This window comes from Neophocaena asiaeorientalis, unplaced genomic scaffold, assembly GCF_003031525.2.
Source record: "Neophocaena asiaeorientalis asiaeorientalis breed wild unplaced genomic scaffold, Neophocaena_asiaeorientalis_V1.1 scaffold387, whole genome shotgun sequence".
Lineage (NCBI taxonomy): Eukaryota > Metazoa > Chordata > Mammalia > Artiodactyla > Phocoenidae > Neophocaena > Neophocaena asiaeorientalis.
The window spans coordinates 73,680-97,311 of record NW_020171976.1 but is presented as its reverse complement, the minus strand read 5'-3'; the positions used below and the strand labels follow the sequence as shown (position 1 = coordinate 97,311).

The following is a 23,632-nucleotide window of genomic DNA, read 5'->3' as shown; positions in this document are numbered from 1 at the left end:
GCACGCTCTGGAGCCCGTGCGCCACAACTAGAGAGAAGCCTGCATGCCACAACGAAGAGCCCGTGCACCCCAATGAAAGATCCCGCATGCTGCAACGAAGATCCCCGCATGCCACAACTAAGACCCAACACAGCCAAAAAAAAAAGTAAAATAGTAATAATAAAAAAAGTATATCAGCCAAGACAGTCTGGTTCTAGTATAGGCATAAACCAGTGTAATAATCAGCCCAGAAATGGACACAAACCTACAGTTATATGATTTTCAGTGAAAAGTGCCAAATCAAGTCAATAGGCAAAGAGATAGCCTTCAGCAGATGAGCTGGAACAATGGGCTATATCCATGTAAAAAAGGAATCTTTGACCTTTACTTTATACCACCAGAAATAACTAAAAATTGATATAGACTGAAAAGTAAAAACTAAAAGTTTTAGAAGAAAAAATACAAGGAAAGCTATGTTTGGGGGATATGCAGAAATTTCTTAGAACACAAAACACAAATCATAGAAGATGAAATAGATAAACTAGATTTTGTTAAATTAAAAAACTTAAACTCTTTGAAAGATGCTGTTTTTTAAAATATTTATTTATTTGGCTGTGTCGGGTCTAGTTGCTGCATGAAGGATCTTCGTTGAGGCATGTGGGATCTTTTGTTCCAGTGCACGGGCATCTTTCTAGTTGTGGCACGCAGTTTTTCTCTCTAGTTGTGATGCGCAGGCTCCAGGGCGTGTGGGCTCTGTAGTTTGTGGGCTCTGTAGTTGTAGTGCGTGGGCTTAGTTGCTCCGCGGCATGTGGGGTCTTAGTTCCCTGACCAGGGATCGAACCCACGTCCCCTTCATTGAAAGGCGGATTCTCTACCACTGGACCACCAGGGAAGTCCCGAAAGGTGCTATTTTTTTTAAAAATGGAAAGACAAAGACCAGGAAAAAATCTTCACAATACACTTATCAGACAAAGGGCTTGATCTAGAGTATGTAAAGAGCACAACTGAATAAGGCAACTAAATTAAAAAATGGGCAAAAGATCTGAATATACCTAACCAAAGAAGATAATATGAATGACTAGCAAGCACATGAAAAGACTAAATACCATTAGTTATCAGGAAAGTACAAATTAAAACCACAGCAAGGTAGTACTTTATACCCACTAGAATGACTAAAAATAACAAGATTGACGATACAAAGTGTTGGTAGGATGTTGAACAACTGGAACTCTCATACTTTGCTGCTACAAATGCAAAATGGTACAACTGATTTGGAAAACTGGTACACAGTTTCTTATAAAGTTAAAATTATACTTAAAATATGACTCAGCAATTCTCTTTCTAAATATTTACTCAGGATAAATGAAAATTTCTGTTTACATGGATATTTGTATACACTAATTCATAGCAGCATTATTTTTAACAGCCAAAAACTGGAAATACTAAATATGAAGTTAAATTGTGCTGTGTCTACACAATGGAAATCTATGTGAATTAGCTAATAGAAGCATCATGGTAAATCTCAAAAACGTGCTGAATTAAAAAAGCCAGATATTAAAGAAAGTACCATGTGATTACATTAATACGAAACTGTGGGAAAGACTAACCTATAAGCAGTCATTCTAAGAAAAAAAAACTAACCCTCTTATTTTTAGTAGTTACATGCACCCCTGTCTGTGCCTTTTATAACTGAGTTCAGGGAACAGTGGCTTGACTGAACTTTGATTAGCCACAGAAAAGTAGGTCTGTGATAAGTATGTAGTTTGAAAGCTCTTTTCAGAATGGGTTGGTTTTTGTATTTTTGTTTTTTCTTTCCCAATAGGGTCTTGTACCACAAGTCAATATCAAAGAATGATTTTAACTAGATTGGGACAGATTTAATGCTGGTGCAGCTATAAATAAGCTTTACTGAGAATTCAGATTTGGTCATTGATTAGTAATTTTTGCATTTCTGGTGGAAATCTCTTTGGCATCTGGTAGAACTTCAGACCTCATCACCCCTTTCGCCACTCAAACCTCCCAAATTTTACCAGTTCCTTCAAAGTCTCTAGCAAAGTGTGTTCATTTTTACTTGACATTGTATTTTGCATTTTCATCACTCTATTACAAACAACTTGAAATTGTTAGTATTTGCTTCTTTTACTTATGTATTATTTAAATTGTTATTTAAAGATATAATATATTAAAAATTGCATAGACCATAAATGTACTATTTAATACAAAATTATAAAGCAAGTACCTGTATAACTACCACTTAAGTCAAGAGGTAGAATATTGTCAGTGTTCCAGGAGCTCTTATGCGTCTCTTCCTAATTCTTAATTCCTGCCCTCAGCCCTAACCACTTTCCTGACTTCTGTTATAATTTTTCTTGCTTTACTTTCATACTTCTATATGCATCTCTAAACAAAATAGTTTAGTTGAACTTGTTTTTGAAATTCGTATAAAGGAAATCATTCCGTGTATATTGTTTTGTGCCTTTTTTCCCTCAGTACCATGGCACTGAGAATTGTCCAGTGTGTTGGATGAAACTACCATTCATTTTCATTTTGTATAGTGTTCTTTTGTACGAATGGAGCACCATTCATTTTTTTTCAGTTTAAAATGCTATCTGTTTATTCTTTTTTTTATATATATATTTATTTATTTGGTTGTGCCGGGTCTTAGTTGGGGCACGTGTGTTCCTTAGTTGTGGCCTGCGAACTCTTAGTTGGACCATGCATGTGGGATCTAGTTCCCTGACCAGGGAACCCCTGCATTGGGAGTGCAGTCTTAACCACTGCACCACCAGGGAAGTCCCTATTCGTTTATTCTTTTTTTTTAAAAAATTTTTAATGGAAGTATGGTTGATTTATAATGTGTTAATTTCTGCTGTATAGCAAAGTGACTCAGTTACAGATATATACATTCTTTTTCATATTCTTTTCCATTATGGCTTATCATAGGATATTGAATATAGTTCTCTGTGCTGTACATTAGGACCTTGTTGTTTATCCATTCTATATGTAATAGTTTGCATCTACTAACCCCAAACTCCCAGTTCATCCCTCTCCCACCCCCCACCCCCTTGGCAACCACAGTCTATTCTCTATGTCCATGATTGTTTCTGTTTCATAGGTAAGTTCATTTGTGTCATATGTTAGATTCCACATATAAATGATATCATACGGTATTTGTCTTTTTTTTTTAAAAAAAATTTATTTAGTTATTTATTTATGGCTGTGTTGGGTCTTCGTTTCTGTGCGAGGGCTTTCTCTAGTTGCGGTGAGCGGGGGCCACTCTTCATCGCGGTGTGCGGACCTCTCACTGTCGTGGCCTTCTCTTGTTGCGGAGCACAGGCTCCAGACGCGCAGGCTCAGTAGCTGTGGAGCATGGGCTTAGTTGCTCCGTGGCATGTGGGATCTTCCCAGACCAGGGCTCGAACCCATGTCCCCTGCATTGGCAGGCAGATTCTCAACCACTGCGCCACCAGGGAAGCCCCTGTCTTGCTCTTTCTGACTTCACTTAGTATAATAATCTTTAGTTGCATCCATGTTGTTGCAGATGGCATTATTTTGTTCTTTTTTATGGCTGAGTAGTATTCCATTGTGTGTATATATATATATATATATCTTTGTAAATTTTTTAGTTCTTTGTAGACCATTCTGACCGGTGTGAGGTGGTACCTCATTGTAGTTTTGATTTGCATTTCTCTAATAATGAGCGATGTTGAGCATCTTTTCATGTGCTTATTGACCACCTGTATTTCTTCTTTGGAGAAATGTCTCTTTAGGTCTTCTGCCCATTTTTCAATTGGGTTGTTTGATTTTTTTTTCGTTGTTGAGTTGTATGAGCTGTTTGTATATTTTGGCAATTAAGCCCTTGTGGGTTGCAGTGTTTGCAAATATTTTCTCCCATTCCGTAGATTGTCTCTCAGTTCATTTAAAAAAATTTTTATTCTTTTTTTTTTTTTTTTTTGAATAGACTTTTAGGCTGTTTCCTAAAAATTTACAGCTATTACAAATTATTTTTACTACTTCATTCTGCTATTAGCTATTTTAATTTTGATAACAAATAAAAGAGCATCTTGTATCAGTATAGCTCTTTATGATATATGCAGTGCCCTTATGTACATCGTAATTTAGCCCTCATTTCAGACCTGTGACATTGGCAGTGAAGCATTCCATTTTTTATAGCTAATGATAGAGCTTGTCACTTGCCCAAGTTAACATTGCTAAAAATTAGTGTAATACTAACAACTGCCACACATCTCTTATATCAAAGTCTAAATTCTAAACATCTGATTCTGTTTCACACAAACTGAGCATGCTCAATACCTCAACTGAGTTAAAGTATTCCACGTTAAAAAAAAAAAAAAGGGAAGAAATTGTTTGTCTTAAAAGGTATGCCTCATTGCCTTGTTTTTCAAATCATGGCTTTATTGTTGTTTCTTTGGAAGTTGACCTAAACAGTTTTATTAATTTGTGGGTACGATGTTGGGACATAAATTTTTCATATTGTCAGCAGCAAAACTGTTCCCACAAGTATAAAGCTTATATCTGTAGCATTTGTAGGTGTGGAAAGTGAGGAGGTGGGGAGGGGACGGAGGAGGTATATTTTTGACCAGAGAATACTACTGCACTTTTTTACTCATGCCAATCTCTTTAAAAGTCAAGAGACTGAACTTTTAATGCAGGGAATCTCTGCCAGTCACTAAGTGGCCTGACAGTTCACTTAAGCTTTTCTAAAATCTTATGTCTAATGAAACTATGAGTTCGTGAAATACTCTCTGGTGCTGTAGCCCAGTTTGACCCTTCATTTATGTGTGGAATGTGCTGAGCTGTGTTTAGAGCCAAGTTTAGTTGTTGATGTTGTTGCAAAGTGACTCCTCTTTTGTTATCTTAAGGTTTTTTTTTTTAAAGTAAGGTTTTCAAAATGGACATGATTTAAGCAACTTTGAGCTCAAGAAATGAAAGTACCTGTTAATATATTTATTATTAGTGGTAATGTTGAAATTTTTTGTGACAGATTCAGTATTTCTCTACAAGATGTTTATGTATAAATGTGTTTTAAGTATATATACATTTGAAAAAAATTCTAAAAAGGAATTTTGTTTAGAAAAGCAAGAAAATGGAAAAAGTGTATTGGTATGATATTCCAAGGCATGTTTGAAACATTTTTAGATTTATATGTTTACTTAACAAATAAAAACCTGTGGAGTTGCAAACATCCCCTTGGTTTGAAAATGTATTTCATCATATCTGTTATCTAAGTCATTATTCTTAAGTATCCTTTCTGTCTAATCTCCAAAAATAGAAGCACAAATTATTGTACTTTTAAACAGTCATTCTTCAACTAAATATTAAGAAAGAGAAAATATTGTGAATGTCATTTTCAAAGTAGTACATGGGAATGGGAAAATGTATATTTTGAAATTTGCAAAATAAGGAACAGCTTTACTCTAAATAGGAAGGAAATCTGAATTTGCAAAAATGTTGATTGTAAATGCGGAAGTCATCTATTACTTTTAAGTGTTAAACAAAAGGAATGTATACTCAGTTAAAAATAGAAGAAAATAAAACACCTTACAATGTAAAATTAGTATTTGAAGGTGGTTTCTGGCAAAGGTAAATTACAAATAAAAAGGAAATTGTGTAGTTCTATATGTAGATGAGAAAATATGATGGAATAAATCAAATAATAGATTTTAAAACCTCAGATTTCAAATCCAGTAGATTTGAAACAGAGTAATTCATGTTTGTATGTGCTACATCAGCAGTGATGAGCATAAGGAAGTTTCAGTTTCAAACAAAGGCATATTTGTTTTCATAAAATTGGTTAAAAGAGATTTCACAATGATATTTTAATGGCCATGGTCTTTGATTCAGGGAGGAATTAAGCTTGTTAAGTAAATAGCCCTGAAATAATATTCATGATGTTGTGAATTTAACCCTTTGCTCTTACATTCTTGCTAAGGAAGTAAATGAAACATACAATTCTTTTGAGCTTATAAACCTTCATAGTATTTACCCACTTTATTGGACAGAGCCAATTGCAAGACTGCTACTTCTTTGTTTAGGAGTTTGGGTGACATAAGGAATGTTCACCTCTCCTTGAAAATAAGCATTCCAGGTTCTGAATTTTACTGTGGCAAGAATGTACATTTTCTTCCTTCTTATCTTTCTCTTTGAACATATGTTTAGATCTTAACATGTCACTGTCCTCTAGTATGTTGGAGGACATGTCCTCTGGACTGTGTAGAATCAGGGTCCTAAATTCATGCCTTATTACCCATATTTGTGACATTGAACATATATGCATTAATCTTCATTGAAGATCTTCTATACAAATATAAAAATAGCTGTCATTTATGTCTTACAAGGTTTAGAGTCATGGCTTTGGGGAAAGCTTTTACAGTCATAAAATAGAATGCTCTATGAAGGCAAGGATTACTCTCTCATTTCAACTGCTATATTCCTAATACCTGACACTGAGAAAGTACTCAAATATTTTTTTATTGAATGAATATCAATTTATTAAAATCTTGATTTTTTTCAATGTTTACTTTTTGGGGAAATAGTCTTAATTTTATCACAGATTTAAGAAATAAAAGTTTCTAAGGGTAAGATAAATAAAGTAACTTCTTTTCTTTTCTTCTTTTTTCTAGACTACCTGTTAAGGTCCTGAGTCAAGACAACAATTTTTATACCTTTCCTGGTGGTTCAGAAACGAGTCCCTGTAGAATCAAAAGCAAAGAAAGGAAACAATCTGACCTTTTGTTTGTTAGATTGACTATATAAGATACTTGACTTCCAGGAACAAAAACACAGAGAAGTAATAAAGTTATTATTTTGGCATCTTTGGACATCTATCATATTGAGAAGCCTGCTTTGTGAAGCTTCCTGAATTGAGATTTGGAAACTTCATTGGTGCTCATTTATAACTTGGACTGTAAGCATGAGTGAATTCTGGTTGTGTTTCAACTGCTGTATTGCAGAACAGCCTCAACCTGTAAGTATGAAGTAATACATGTACAGATTGGGTGGGGTGCTTATTAAACATAATGCTGGTTCTCAAGTTGAGAATTAGGACCCCAGCAGTGATTGCAGGGCAGTTCTAAGGCCTGTCAGTGGAATTCTGAACATCTGGTTAAAGAAAGGAGAAAAAAAAAAGTAAATGTGTTTTGAGTAAATGCCACGTGTGAGGAACTGTGCTAGACCATTGTATATGATTGAGAAGGTTATGCTCTTCTACCAAGTAGACCAGCTTCTGGAGGAGCCATGAGAGGAAAGGGAGACAATCTGAGATAGAACAGCCAAGTCGGCTTTGGAAATCAGTGGTGGAAGATGTCATAGCTAGGTTGCCTCACATTCTTCTTGATTTACCATCTCATTTTCCTCACAGCAGCTCTCTGAGGAAGATACCATTATCCTTATTTTTCAGTTGAAATAGGTTCAGTTTGTTGCGCAAAGTCATATGGATAGTAAGTAGTCTTGGCTGACGTCTTCTTGGTACCTGCCCCACTTTTATCCCTTCTAACCTGTGCACATTTTATTACCTCTACGGAAATTCTGCCATCCACGTCCAATTTTCTCTTCATCCTTTAAGATGCCTAGATCTAATGTCAACGCTATGAAATCTTTGCCAGCTTTCCCCTGACTTAGATAATACCTTGTGTATTTCCACCAGCTCTTTTAGTTCATTTTTCTATGGTAGGATGGAAATTCTTGCATAGTAACTTAACTGTTCTATAGTGTTTCCCACCATGTCAGCTGTTTACAGGACTGTAGTGAATTCTTTACCTACTTACTGTTGTGCATTGGCATGCTGGTGGACTTTTTTCCCCCCAGCTTTATTGAGTTATAATTGGTATACCAAAAAATTGCACATAATTAATGTATACAAACTGGTGAGTTTGGACATACATATACACTCGTTGTCATCACCACAATTAAGGTAATAATCTTCTAAAGTATCCTCAAAAACAATGCATATTGATTTACAACCTCCCCCTTTTCTAGTCATATTACATACTTTCCCCATATAGTACTGATGTTTTATAATGCTCTTTGTCTCTGAAATGTGTTATTTTAATTAGACACCTATGCCCAGTTGTCATGTATTAATACTCTGGTATTTCCACAGTGAGCCAGGTACTGATGAAATAACAGAGAGCAAAACAGTTTCTGCTTCGTGGCTCTCATTCTAGTGGAGGAGATATTTAGTGAATAAATAGGTGTCTGTGATACCAGGTGATGGTAACTGCTCTAAGGAAAAAGAAAGTAGAAAAAAGAGGAGAAATGGGGATATTAAGAGTGTACAGGAAACGCCTCTCTGATCAAGTGATATTTAAGCTAAGGTTTAAGGCAGTAAGGCACATGCTTATGTAGAAGGACTTGCGAGTACAAGAGTTCTGGAAGTGCAAGGGTTCTATGTGTACGAGGAATGTCAAGGAGGGCAGAGTGGCTGTGAGCCAGGGCTGCAGTGGTGGGAAGTGAGGTCAGAGATAGTTAAGGGCCGGGTCATGTATGGCCTTCCAGGCTGGGGAAAGACTGATTTTTACACTTTGTGAAATAGGAAATCATTGAATGGTTTTGTTCTTTCAAGTGAAGAACATATCCTTTTCTCATATCCTAGTTTGAATGTTTAATGTTACTGTATGCCCAGATGGAGAGTTAGCACTGCCTGACCAGACTGCATCCTGTAGGCCAGTGAGTTACCTTCTCCTTCCTGTACTCCCAGCCAGTGAGTCCTCCTCAGCAGTCTGCAATCATGTGTGTAGTGTGTTCTGCAATAAGATTCATTTCCTACAGTGACTTTTCTTCATTTTTGTTGTTGTTCTGATGTGCAGTTCTAATCCATAATAGTAGGGGTGTGTGTCTTTAAGTGATGACGTGGTAACTGCCATATAAAAAAACAAAGGAAGGGCACTGTGCTCCATATTTTAGAGAGTCTAAGGTTTCTTCGAGGGAAATGGGTGAAGAATTGGAAGGGGATGGAATGGGTCAGTAGACAGGGGTTGCTAGAAGACCTTAGACCTTAGACATGAAAAGCATGAAAGCTGTTACTGCAGCCTGAGAGTATGAACCAACAGTTCTATGAAAGGTGGCTAGAGGAAACTCTAGGTGAGGGCATTCTATAATTTCAGGGGATTTATGTCAAACAAGAGTGTTTGCTCAAGTGTGGTGCATTTCCACCAGTACTATGCGATAAGGACCTCAGATGGCATAGATTCATGTAGAACTTCCTTTTTTAGGAATCACATTTCCACACACCCTAAATGAGGTGTGAGTATGATAGATACGTTGTCATTTTTCCTTTTTCTGGAAACATAAATGTGCATGCTCTTGATTTGTTTAATTACACAGAAAATCACATTATGTAACCACAATCATCTCAAAACATTTAGTAGATGAATTTATGTAATAGAAATGGAAAATTACACTTATCAGTGGAAAAATGAAAAATATCCCTACTTTGTAGAAAGGCAGTGTAGAGGACTGATTCAAATGTCTTAACTGTATTGCTAAACCTAGAAATTACCAAGATTATCTTATTCACTGGAACTGCCTGTCCTGCCTCAGGAGTGGCTACTAGATTTCTTCATAGAGACAATAAGCTGCTTATACCTGAGGAGAAAGTTTCAATTTGTATACATGAGCTTGAAGACAAACTAGAAAGGCTCTTGGCATAAGGATTTTGGTGTTCCTACCCTGTTTTGTGCTGATAGCACAGTCGGGAAGTGCTGGTAAGTTAGTGTCCATAGCATTCTGGATGAGTTCAAGCTGGGAGAGGGGGTGAGATGGTAGTAGAAAGCCATTTATCTTCAGAAACTAGAATGCTTTTGTAAGTTTGTAAATGTCAGAGAGGAAATGGTTTTCTTTAATGCTTTTATTAAATTGATCTTTATTCAGTTTAGATTGGAGTTTTTTAATATATACGTCAAAGTAAAACAAGCTATTTCTTAGCAAGCCATGTGGTGGCTGCCATTTATAGTTACTTAAAAAGTGACATCAGCAAAAATAATTCAAAAGTAGACAGTTGTATACTGAACCTCATACACTCAGCTTCAACAATATCAGTTCTTATCTGATGTTGTTCATCTCAGTGCATCTACTTTGATCTTTTCTGTATTATTTTGAAGCCAAATTCCAAGCATTATTTCACTTTATATATAAATATGGCAGTATTTATCTCTAAGAGATGATTCATATTTAACATAACCACAATACCATTATCATACCAAAAAAAGTACTTTAAAAGTTTGTTTTATATATAAATATATATATAATAAATAGTTATGAAACATATTATGAAGCACATATTACCCAAGTTAAGACATGGAGCATTGCCAACACCCCAGAAGCCCCCTAGCATTCTTTTCATTTACATCCGTGCTCCAACACCTGGAGGAGCCACTGCCCTGCTTTTTTTTTTATGGTGATCACTTCCTTATTGTGTTTTATGATTTTACCATTTGTATATGCCCTGAGCAGTATAGGTTAATTTACCTGTTTTAACTTTGAGTGGAGTTCCAGTGGATATAATTGTGTTTTCTTCTTTAATTCAATGCTAAATTTATAAGATTAATCTGTATTGAGGCAGGTAACTGAACTTCATTTCCACTTTTCTTGAACGTTTTGTTGTATGACTACACCATGTACATCCATATAGTCCTTTTGAAATTCTGAGTTGTTCACAGTATGGGACTGTTACGAATGACGCTCTTTCGTGCCTTTGTGTATGTGTTGCCTGGTGAACACGTGCTTGAGGTTCTCTAGGGTATATACCTAGGAGTGAAATTATTGGTTCTGAAGTCTAAGGACATTAGTTAGCTTTTACCATGCAAGACAACATTGTTTTAAATTTGGTGTTATCAATTTGTGTTCCTACCAGCATGATGTTTTCTGACTCAGTTTTTATCAGTCCGAGAGGAAATGTTTACCCTTGCATTATCTTGCATTTTAATTTAATGAGAGTGAAAAGTAACCTGATTTTTTTAAACTTCTAGGTTGTGAGCTTCAGGATTGTATGCAAATCAGAGATTTCTTGAAATAAAATTCTCCAATTCAGCTCCTCCACACTTTTGTTCATCAGCGCATTCCGTTTGTATTATACCATAAGACGAGTTCTTTGAGAGTACAGAAAAACACATTTAGATAAATTGAAGTCCATGAAGTTAAAGACATTATACTACAGCAGCTTTCATTCTTGTATTTAGTTTCAAGTATGATGAAGCATTAATCTAATTCAGTGCTTTTTGTTTACTCTGTTTCTAGTAACTATTACAGAAATAAATGCATTCAGAAGCCACCAGGCATCTATGTCATCCTATACACAAAATATTAGTAGAACTTAATTTAAGAAAAGATGAAAAGTAAAATTAGAAGGTCTAGTATTTTCCTCTCACATTCCAGCAGATCATTTTGAACACCCGCCAGGTGAGCATTTCCCACATTGGAGACCACTGAATACAGAACAAGTCAGAGCATGGAGCTCTAGAGTTGAGAAACAGGATTATCTTATCTTCACTGTGATAAAAATAATTATCACTGGAAAAAAAAGGGAAAGAAACGCAGGGAAAATTGTTTTTGATGAACAGGAAGAGAAAAAAACATTGTGGTCAAATAGTTTTTAAAAATATATATTTATATGGCAGACAAGTCCTAATTTAATTTTTTTTCTATATGCTCATTAGAAAATACTATCTATATCTTCATAAAGAAAATGTTCTTTATTTATGAGGTCGTGTTAAGTAGCCAGTGTGAGCTCCTATTAACTGACAGCTTACATGAATCCTGAAACATTTCTTAAAAGAGCTATTGTTTTCAAGTCATCTCACCGACCGCATCTGGGAGATTGTCATGTTTATTTAGAAAACACTTTCTTCATTTACATGTTCTGTTATTTGTGTAAATGATGTGAAAGTCTGCATCTTTTCATAAGGCATTGAATTCTTAAAATGGCTAAAATTAAGGTGCTTCTGAAATACCAATAGCATGAACCTTTGCATTGTTTTGTTTTACTGATTCTTGGGTTTTATAAACATAGAAACAGCAAGGATACAGAGGATTAAGCCTTTATTTGTCCAGAGTTAGTGGTTTGGGTCCTGATTCTCACATGGCCTTGGTATATACAAATAGGAGGGAAAGTTAAGGATCTCAATTTTATTATTTTAAAAATCAAAAGGCAAAAGAAAGAAAGGAAATCAGTACCAGGCAGGTAAAGTCTAGTTAATAAACTATTCACGGTTGTAGAAGAATAAAATGTTTACGTAAACTTGATGTAATCTGTGATTAAAGGGCAGTTAGAATTTAGATAATTTCTGGGGCCTAATACTACAATAGTATTTTAATAATTATGAAGTCAATACTATATAGGACATTTTTAGAAGCACTTCAGAATCTGTTCATCTGTGATATAAACACATGATAAAAACCATTCTGTTCTTCCATCTTTCTCTGCCTTAAACATGTTTATAATGGGTAGAAAATATTACAGATCAATTTTGTTAGCTTGCATATGCAAGACAGATTCTAAGATCTCAGCTCTATCTCCTTTAAGTACTGAGTAAAGGTTGGTCTCTTATCACCTCTGTACATAGTAAAAATTCTTCTAATTTTTTAGATATTTCTAGTGCTCATGTTCCAATTACTTTTGTAGATTGACCTTTTAGTTCCTTGAAGAGCTATTTTTTATGCTTATACTCCTCTGTTTTAGCAGGTGAGACATCATTTGTTCCTTTTCGTTTTGGTTTGTCATTTGTTAGCTGTTTTCATTTGTGAATTGAAAATAATTTTCATACAATTATAGTTTTAAAGGCATCTAAGCAAACATCTAGTCAGATGCATCACTCACACACAAATTTGGAAACTATTAAGTGAACTAGTAAACTAAGCCTAGTGAGTTAATGGCAAAGCCTTGGCATTTTAAGACTAGTTTTCTCTAGTATGTGTTTCAATAAATTTTACGCAAATGGACATGTATACACACATTGGATATGCAATTGAATTATAAGACTCTGCAAAAATACATCACTAGTTTTGATAAGTTATGGTGAAACCAGCAGTGTTTCAACATTTTAAAAGGTTCTTGGGAATTCCCTGGCGGTCCGGTGGTTAGAACTTGGCGCCTTCACTGCTCAGGGAACTAAGATCCTACAAGCTGCGAGACACAGCCAAATTAAAAAAAAAAAAAATTCTTGCCAGTAAATGTTAATTATTATCTGCCATTTTTACAGATCTTAGTTTGAATGCTTTCATACATATTAACTTAATGATGCTTTCATACATATTAACTTAATGATATAAGTGCCTGCCATTCTAACACACACACACACACACACACACACACACACACACACATCACTCTTTTTTGTGGTTTTGATTTTGTTTTATTTGTTCTTGGAGTGTCTACCTGAGTGTCTACCTGAGTAGCAGTTGGGTGATGTTCTCACTGGAGTCTTAACATGCACAAATCCTTCTGCATGTCTCCGTTATGCACATATGCATGGATTCAAAAATCATTAAGATACTGGAAATAGTATTAGCTGTCAGTCATGCATATAGGATAAACAGAATCTCCCATACATTAAATAAAGGAGTTACTAGATGTCATTTCTCACTGACCTTAAGAACAGATAAAGTATGTATAGCTGATTCACTTTGTTATAAAGCAGAAACTAGCACACCATTGTAAAGCAATTATACTCCAATAAAGATGTTTAAAAAAAAAAGCAGATATAGTTACTAAGAAACATAAGACAAGTGTGCTTTCAGTAGTGCTTAGCTGTCAGAAATTGATCTCATTTTTATGAGCCCCAAAGTTATGGGTAGTTATGAAAAACCAAACAAGTTTTTCCCTTTTTTCTACCCTCTTCATAGGAGATCTGGTTTTCTGTGAGCTTAAGAGTTGTTCAAATAAGGGTTTGAATTGCAATCCCAATGCTTATTTACTGTGTGACCTTGAGCAGATAGGAATACTGTGTGACCTCTGCAAATAGGAATAATGACACCTATCTAATAGGCTTAAATATATTAAAGTAGATAATAAAGTATATTAAATAAGGTAATTTATGTTAAGCGCTTAGCATAGTGCCTGGCATGCAGTAAGCGCTCTTACGAAAGTTTAGTTGACAAATTGCAGTTTCCTCTCATTTTATTTTATTTATTTATTTTTTGCGGTACGCGGGCCTCTCACGGCTCTGGCCTCTTCCGCTGCGGAGCACAGGCTCCAGACGCGCAGGCTCAGTGGCCATGGCTCACGGGCCCAGCTGCTCCACGGCATGTGGGATCTTCCTGGACCGGGTCACGAACCCGTGTCCCCTGCATCGGCAGGCGGACTCCCAACCACTGCGCCACCAGGGAAGCCCTCCTCTCATTTTAAATAACGGTTGATTTTATTTTGTTTTGTTGTGTTTTAAATCTCTGTTGGTTATTTTCAAGCACATTCTGTTTGAAATGAACTGGACCTTTAAAGCTTGAAAAATTGGTCTCTTACCAGAAGTATTTTGGTTTGGTTTGGTTTTCAATTACCAGGAAGAGAGATCCAGGTGTGTAACATAGAGAGGATGTTGGACTGAGCACACACGTACAGTCTCCTCTCTCCTGAAACCCCACTTTGCATGACATTAAAGGAGTTTAAAAAACAAAGAGGGGTGAAACCCACAAAGGAAAAGAATGCAGACAAAACATAAGCATGGATGAAAGATAATAAAACACAGATGATAGATTTGGAATTTGCAGAACATAGCCACACCCAGTTGCCTGCACAGGGGGATACTGACCAGAAGCAAACCAGAGTCTTAACTGCCTTGCTCTTGGAAGGCCTGCAACTAGGCTTGAACTGCTCAGGCTGGCCTGCAGCAGATCGTCTCTAGAGAACTGACCGGCTCTGCAGAGACCTGGTGATTTCTGTGGTTGTGGGCTCCCCAAGGAAAAAGCCAGTTTCACCATCTTCTCACCTGTCCTTGAACCCACCATTCAGCATGCCTGACCCATGTGTACTAAGCCTCATTTGGGCGGTCGGTGCTCATCAGGTATGAGGAAAGCTAAAAGAACTTAACCGAATGAAAGAACTCAGAGGAAATAGATGATACAGGGAATAGAAAAGAACTAAAATAAAGCAATAAAAACTGTGAATATTCCTCAGATGATTAAGATATTGGACCCATTAATTAAGAACAGTGTGCCTACACAGGAATGGGGACAGAAAGAACAAATTGAGAAGAAATAGTGTTTGGAAATGATATAGGTGAGATAAAGAGGTCCAGTGGAAGGGCTGGAAGATAAAGAAATCTGTAAACAAAGTAAAACAAAGAAATAGAGAGTAAAAACAAAGTAAAACAAAGAGAGATGGAAAGTAGAAGGGAAAAGCTAAGAAAATTAGATGATCAATCCTGAAGGTTCAAAATCTGCCTAATTAGTTTCACAAAGTAGAAGAAAGGGGCATTGGAGGAGAATAAATTATCAAAGTGTTTGCCAAAAAGTTTGGGGGTTTTGTAACTTCTTACAGAAAAACCCAAACAAACTTTTTGGACAACCCAATAATAATACAGAAACATTTCCCTGAACTAAAAAACAGCGTAAGTGTTTTGGTTGAAGGCCAGTTGAATGAAAAATACCCATTCCATTTAGTGACATTTCAGACCATATGGATTAGTTGTTTAGCTGTTTAACCAGTTGTACTGCAAGAAATTTGTGGATGGTATTGCAACAATTAATGTTAGTTTCATAGGAAGTTAAGCAAACAAAAAGAAGCAATTCAACACAAACATAGTACAAGAAAAATTAATTGTAGAACATTGCTTGGCTTGATTGTGAACAATATTTACAAAAAGTTAATATAAGCATTTGAGTTTTCTCTTTCTATTTTATGTATTAAGTGTTTGGGGGAATTACATAACTTTTTTTGAAACCCAAAGGTATTTATTTTAGAATAACTGTATATATGGTGGTGTAAAGGAAAGACAGTGGACAAGGGAGACTCCCAGACCTGCTTTAGTTAGCTGTGGGATCTTGGCAAGTAATATGCTCTCCCTAGGTACATGAGTGTCCTGTGGCTGTCAGTGACAGATTATCCAAGTTTAGTGGCTTAAACAACACAAATTTATTGTCTTTAGTTCCAGAGGTGAGAAGTCCAATTTAGGTCTCACTGCAATAATATCAGTGGTAGACCATTGTATTATACCACATTTCCTTTGTTCAGTATACAGTGATTTCCTGAAGTTAGCTCTACTATACACACACATATGCATGTATATACAGGGTACAGAAACAATCTCAAGTGGCCGTGTGGTAGCAGAAATCTCTAGTGTAAAGGGTTTAACGTGCAAAAGCATTGAAAAATATATCATTGGTACTTAGAGAAGCCATTTCAGGTTGTTAGTTTTAAGCCTATTTTGTATTTCAGTTTTCATACTTGCAATGTGTGACTTAAACAACATACTAACCTTAAATAGAAAGAGAAAAGGAAATCCCTGTGTTCGCTTCAGGTTTCTCACTGAGAGAGGAGAACGTCTAGTTCCTTCAGTTCTGCATTTAGCAATTTTGCCTTTGAAAAGATCATTATAAACTTGCTTAGAGATTCCTTATAAAAAACAAATGTTGGGGCCTCCTGTGAACTTCTCATCTGTTACCAACTTTGAAACTTACACTAAGTGGGAAAAGGCTACTTACCTACTAAACTCTAAAGGGCAAAGTAAAGACAGTAGGATTGAATTTTAAGTGTGTTACCAGCAACCCACCTATTTATAAATATTTCCAGTATGAAATGCCTTGCCTTTCTGTACTTTGACTTAGATCGAAGTCCCTGCTTGTAACTCTACTTGGGTGTTTGGATTTCTCTGTGGTGATGTGGCTCTCATCTTTTATAGAATTGCCTCCTTATATAAGCCTTTTAACCTGAGGGCCACTGCTGGCATTCCAGTGAGTGCACCACACTCTAGAAACCAGAGAAGTAGAATTATCACTTATTGTTCCCAGAGTGTATCTTCATACAGTACAAGTTGGCATACTGAAAACGTTTATTATTTTCTGAAGTTTGACCTAAATATGAGAATTTGGAATCCAAAATAGGCTACTCAGTTATTGAAGGGCAGATTTTTTTTTCTTAATCTTTGCAGTCTACTCCTTGTTTCTCTTCCATTTGTCTTACTAATCAAGGATTAATATTAATCTTGACATATTAATCATCGATTTTTAGTTAAGATCTTAGAAACCAGACTTCCATAGATGGTATTATCAGCTCATATTACTACCCATGGGAAAGCTGGATCTGGCTTCTTAAACATCTGTATCCAGGACCTGGGACACTGTTAAGATTCTCAACTCTGTCTCTTTCTTGATTCTTTGCACTTTCTGACTAGAGGTGGGTGTTTTTTCCATGATTGACCTCAGCTCCAGGTTCATCATCTCAGTTTAACCACCATGAGGAAGAAAGGACATCTCCCTTAGTCCTTCCCAGGGAAGGATTCTGGGCCCAGTTTGTGTCATGTGCACACCCCGTGGTCAGGGTTGTCGACTACTGTGGTTGGCAACCTATCAAAATCATATGGTTGGGGTCAGGAAGCGGTGATTTCCCCAAAGGAAAGGAAGTGGGTTGCTACTTCTAGAACAAAGTATGTAGAAAGAAATGGTGTATGTCCACAATAAAGATTTATGCCTATTTATACAGAAGGATAGAAATAAAATGTCACTTAGCCTGAATATCTATTAACTACTCTGGTAATGTTATATAAAGCTGTTTCAAATCCTTTAAGAACAATTTAAAAAGATTACTTGTTGTCGGTCTAGAATATCCTAAGCTACTGTTTAGGTGTTAAAAAAAAAAGTTAATCCAAATCAGTAAAAATAAATTGAAAACTAAGGATATGTGAATTACACAAACAGCTTTACCTTTTGGGAAATGATAAGTTTTGAATGTCAGAAACTTGAATCTCTTTAGCAAATGCTGAAGTAAACATTGATAGAATAACCAAAGTGAAAAAAATGAAAGGAGGCTAAAGACTTAATGCTAGTTATATACACCTTTAGCAGAAGTCCAGTGAAGCTAGAGTCTATAAGCAGTTAGCTTCAGTTATCTTTTGACTTTTGTGCCATAGTAAGTAAACTTTGTATAAAGATAATGAGCAAAAGGTAGAGGCCTCCTGTATTATGCAGTTTATTCATATGGTTTTCATCCTACCCCCCAAATTATAAGTGCTGTGTATCATTTTGAGCACTGTATCATAACTCATTAAATATTAACAGGTCATAAAATCCTCTGTGAATCATTTTTGTATAAAGTCATGGTAATAATATCTTTTTCCCACAGTTACCTTATTATGTGTAATGGTTTTTTTAAAGTTTTGTTGCTCTATTAATGTTTTGCTTACTATTTGTAGAGTATAAGATAATGTAATTTATATAATATTACCTCCAAGGTTGGTCAGACTCATCAGTAAAGGAGTTCATGGACACAGATAGGAGATAGTGAATTTAGTAGCTCAAATCATCACTGATATCTGTAAATAGATATGACCTCTTTGTAATCATCCTGGTATGCTTAGGATTTATCCAGTCATTATTGGAATAAAACCATGACTCACACTTGTGATTTGTTATATTGAATAGAAATCTTGGTAGAGCCCAGAGGTAAGAAATGAAAATGGTGAGAAGTAGATCATATGAGGGAATGATGGACCTGAAGTTTATTTCACTACCTCCATTCTATACGTAGGAGTAGGTTTTCCCTCCCACCTCAGTTTTATTGAGATATAGTTAACATATAGCATTGTGTTAGTTTAAGGAGTACAACATAATGATCTGATAAATGAATATACTGTGAAATGCTTACCACAGTAAGTTTAGTTAACTTATCACCTCATATGGTTAAAAATTTTTTTTCTTCTCATGACAACTTTTAAGATTTACTCTTGGCAATAATCAAATATACACGACAGTATTGCTAACTGTAGTCACCGTGCTGTACCTTATATCCCCAGAACTTACTTATCTTATAATTGGAAGTATGTACCTTTTGATCCCCTTTACCCATTTCTACCACCTCCACCCCCTATGCCTCACCCCCTGCCTCTGGCTGCCACTAGTCTGTTCTCTGTTTCTGTGAGTTAGGTTTTTTCAGATTTCAGATAAAAGTGAGGTGGTATAGTATTTATCTTCTCTTTCTAACTTATTTCACTTAGCATAATGCCCTCAGTGTTGTCACGGATGGCAGTATTTCCATCTTTTTTTTATGGCTGAATAAAATTCCATTGTGTATATATAGATACACACATATCTATCCGTATAAGCATATATCTGTCTATATATAGTTATGTGGACACACACATCACATTTTCATTATCCAGCCATTGATGGACACTCAGGTGGTTTCCATGTCTTGGCTATCGTAAATGTGCTGCAAGAACAGGAAGATGCATGTTTCTCTGAGATAGCAATTTCATTTCCTTTGACTGTATACCCAGAAGAGGAATTGCTAGATCATATGGTAGTTCTGTTTTTAATTTTTTGAGAGACCTCTGTACTGTTTTTCATAAAAACTGCACCAATTTATATTCCTACCAGCAGTGCACAAGGGTTTCCTTTTCTCCACAATTCTCACCAACATTTGCTATCTTTTGTCTTTTTGATAATAGCCATTCTAACAGGTCTGAGGTGGTATCTCATTTTGGTTTTGTTTTACATTTCTCTGCTAATTAGTGATATCGAGTATCTTTTCATGTACTTGTTGGTCATCCGTATGTCATCTTTGGGAAAATATTCAGTTGTGCCCATTTTTAACTGGGTTCGTTTTGTTTTTGCTTTTAACTACTGAGTTGTATAAGTTCTTTATATATTTTGGATATTAACTCATTACATATATTATTTGCAAATATTTTCTCCCATTCTGTAGCTGTAGGTTGCCTTTTCACTGCATTAGTTTTCTTTGCTGTGCAAAAAATTTTAATTTCATGTAGTCCAACTTACTGATTTTTGCTTTGCCTTTGCTTTTGGTATCAAATCCAAAAAATCATTTCGAAGATTGATATCAAGGAGCTTATCCCTGTGTTTTCTTCTAGAGTTTTATGGCTTCAAGTCTTGCATTCAAGTCTTTAATCCATTTTGAATTGATTTTGGGGTATGGTGTAAGATTTTGGTCCAGTTGCATTCTTTTGCATGTGGCTATTCAGTTTTCCCAACACCATTTATTGAAGAGACTATCTTTTCCATTGTTCCATTCCACCATTCAATTTCATTCTTGAATTTCAATTTGCTTATTAGTTCTAACAGTTTTTTGGTGGAGTCTTTAGGATTTTCTATATGTAGTATCATGTCATCTGCAAATAAAGACCATTTTACTTTTTCCTTTCCAGTTTGGATGCCTTTTTTTTTTTTTTTTTTTTTCTTGCCTGATTGCTCTGGCTAGGATTTTCAATATATGGAAAAAAAGTGGTGAGAGTGGCCATGTTTGTCTTGTTTCTGATCTTAGGGGAAAAGCTTTCAGCTTATCACAATTGAGTTCATGTTAGCTGTGGACTTGTTATATACAGGCATACCTTGGAGATATTGTGGGTCAAGTTACAGACCACCACACTAAAGCAAATATTGCAGTAGAGAGTCAAGTGAATTTTATGGTTTCCCAATATATATAAAAGTATATTAATATTATACTGTAGTCTGTTAAGTGTGCGATAGCATTATGTCTAAGGAAAAATACATATCTTAATTAAAAAACGTTTTACTGATAAAAAATGCTAGCCATCATCTGAGCCTTCAGCAAGTCATGATGTTTTTGCAATAGTCATATCAAAGATCACCATAACAAGTATGATAATAGTGAAAAAATGAAATATTGTGAGAATTAACAAAATATGATACAGAAACACAAAGTGAGCAAATATTGGCAAAATGGTGCCAGTGGATTTGCTCAATGCACAGTTGCCACAAACCTTCAATTTGTAAAAAAACGCAGTATCTGTGGGGTACAATAAAGCAAAGTGCAATGAAATGAGACATATCTGTGCAGTCTTTTTTATGTTGAGGTATGATCTCCCTATACCCACTTTATTGAGGATGTTGAATTTTGCCAAATGCTTTTTCTGCTTCTTTGAGATCATGTGACTTTTATCCTTCATTTTGTTAATGTGGTATACCATCCTTCTATCTTTGTAATAAATCCCACTTGATCATGGTGTATGATCCTTTCATTGTGCTGTTGAATTCAATTTCTTAAGATTTTCTTGAGAATTTTTGCATCTTTGTTCATCAGGATTATTGGCCTGTAATTTCTTTACTGACCTTGTATGGTTCTGGTATCAGGGTTATGCTGGCCTCGTAAAATGAATTTGGAAGTGTACTCTCTGATTGTTTTGGAAGAATGTGAGAAGGATTGGTATTAATTCTTCTTAAATGTTTGGTAGAATTCACCAGTGAAGCCATGTGGTCCTATAGTTTGTTGAGAGGTTTTTGATCACTGATTCAGTCTCCTTACTTGTTATTGGTCTGTTTAGATTTTCTGTTTCTTCATGGTTTAGTCTTGGTAGGTTTGTATGTTTCTAGGAAGTTATCTGTTTCTTCTAGGTTGTCCAGTTTTTTGGCATGTAATTGTTCATAGTAGTCTTTATGATTCTTTGTATTTCTGTAGCATCAGTTGTAATGTCTCCTCTTTTCTAATTTAATTTGAATTCTCTTTTTTTGTAAGTCTAAAGGTTTTTCTATTTTATCTTTTAAAAAAGTAGTTCTCTGTTTTGTTAATCTTTTCTATTGTCTTTTAGTTTGTTTTTCATTTATTTCCACTTGGATCTTTGTTATTTTCTTCCTTCTACTAACTTTGGGTTTAGTTCGCTCTTTTTCTAATTCCTTGAGGTACAAAGTTACATTATTTATTTGAGCTCTTTGTTGTTGTTAACATAGTTGGTTATTGCTATGAACTTCCCTCTTAGTACTGCCTTTGCTGCATCCCATAAGATTGGTATGTAATATATCCATTTTTACTTTTCTCAAAATGTTTTTTGATTTCCCTTGTAATTCCTTCTGTTACCTATTGGTTATTTAGTAGTATGTTTTTAAAGTGAGTTTTCCACTTTTTTTTCTTGTAATTGATTTCTCATTTCATACTGTTGTGGTCAGAAAAGATGCTTGATATGACCTCAGTCTTTTTAAATTTATTAAGACTTAAACTGTAGCTTAACATATGATCTGTCCTCCATTTTATTAAGGTCTATTTTTGGAGTTTTATTTTGTTCTTTTGTTTGGAACATGTTCCTCTGTTTCTTCATTTTCCTGGGCTCTCTGTGCTGGTTTCTGTGCATTATATAAAACAGCCACCTCTGCCAGGTGTGACGTACTGGTCACGTGTAGGAGTTGACCCTTATCATTCAGCCTGGCCCAAGGTCTTGGTTGTCTCTCAAACCTTGTGATTGTCCAAAGCCACCTCTTTGTCGTTGAGGGTGTGCCTAAACCTATCAGTGTCCAAAGGGGAGGATCTCAGTCAGCACCTAGATGCAGGCTGACTGGAAGTCAGACCCTCAGGCAGCATCTTTCAAACTATACAAGTAGACCCCTTTCACGGAAATTCTGGGAGCTAGGTATTTGTCTGTTCCCTCTGCACTGAGCCGTTGGGGGGATAGCTAGTTAAGAACTGGTTGATTATTTTTGTGCTGTGGGACCTGTGACCTGAAGCCCTGCTGGCCACGAAAGCCAGGCAATCAAAAAGTGTCACCCCTGGGAGGCAGCTGCAAAAGCAGTACTCTGGGTAACCTGGAATGGGCAAGAGGAAAAACGTGGAGATGGTGCCCAGTGGCCTCCTTTCTGGGCAGTATCTTAGTCTATCTCTGTGTGTGTGCTAAATTAGAAGCTTGACCCTCAGGTAGTAGCTTTTAAAATATGCAAATAGACCTCTTCCAGGGAAAGACTAGGGGAGATAGGCATGTCTGACTACTGTCTGTGCACCGAGCTCTGGGGTGATAGCTGGTTGAGAAGTATTTCTTTGTTTGCTACAGTGAATAGGCTCTTCTTTTTGATGAACACTATTGATTAAAAAACATTCTTTGGTGGCTTGTTTGTAGAGTTGTTTGTTCTTAATGAGAAAAACCATTCAGCCTAATGGCTCTCTAAATAATTTAAAAACACACACAAAAATTGTAAAATATTATTCAGGGAGTTCAAGAGATTAACAAATGTGAATATAAGGTAGGAGCGTGAGCAATAGTCAAGAGATTCCAAGTGAGAGTTTGCCAGAGTTTCTTGGATTTGAAGGGAATATTAAAATATCACACACTGCTTTTCAAGGTATTATCAAATGCGTTTCTGTATTTAAAGTGATTGGAAATATGCCTGGCATGTAGTAAGACTCTTAAGAATTACGCATTGTTTTAAAATATTTAGCTGTAAATCTTCAGCACCAGTGTTTCTAAACCATTGAGCTGGTGTCCTGTTAGCCATGAACGTTCCTGGACCTGCCCCAAACCTGGTGGATTTGAAATTCTGCAAGGTCAGCAGCCTGTGTTCTAACAAACCCCTGCAGTGATTCTGATACACAGTAAAGCTTGCTCTTGAGGTGTCACCCCGTATAAAAGCTAGAACAGTGATGACAGTAGAACTACTCTATGGTAGATAGCATTACTGTAAAGCAGAAAAATAAAACAGGTAAGTAATTTTTTTTTTGCAGAACTATGAAATCCACTAGAACTGACTA

At 35.8% G+C, this 23,632-nt stretch overlaps 1 protein-coding gene across 7 annotated transcripts in view; it reads left to right on the top strand.

Moving 5' to 3' along the window:
* Positions 1–23,632, top strand: part of CDC42SE2 (CDC42 small effector 2) — a 112,663-nt gene that overhangs the window by 60,290 nt on the left and 28,741 nt on the right. For all 7 annotated transcript variants that reach the window (XM_024741938.1, XM_024741912.1, XM_024741963.1 and 4 more), the window contains one exon: positions 6,624–6,967. In XM_024741938.1, the coding sequence (XP_024597706.1) occupies positions 6,914–6,967 (54 nt within the window). In that variant the 5' untranslated portion in view covers positions 6,624–6,913. The remainder of the gene's footprint in view (positions 1–6,623; positions 6,968–23,632) is intronic.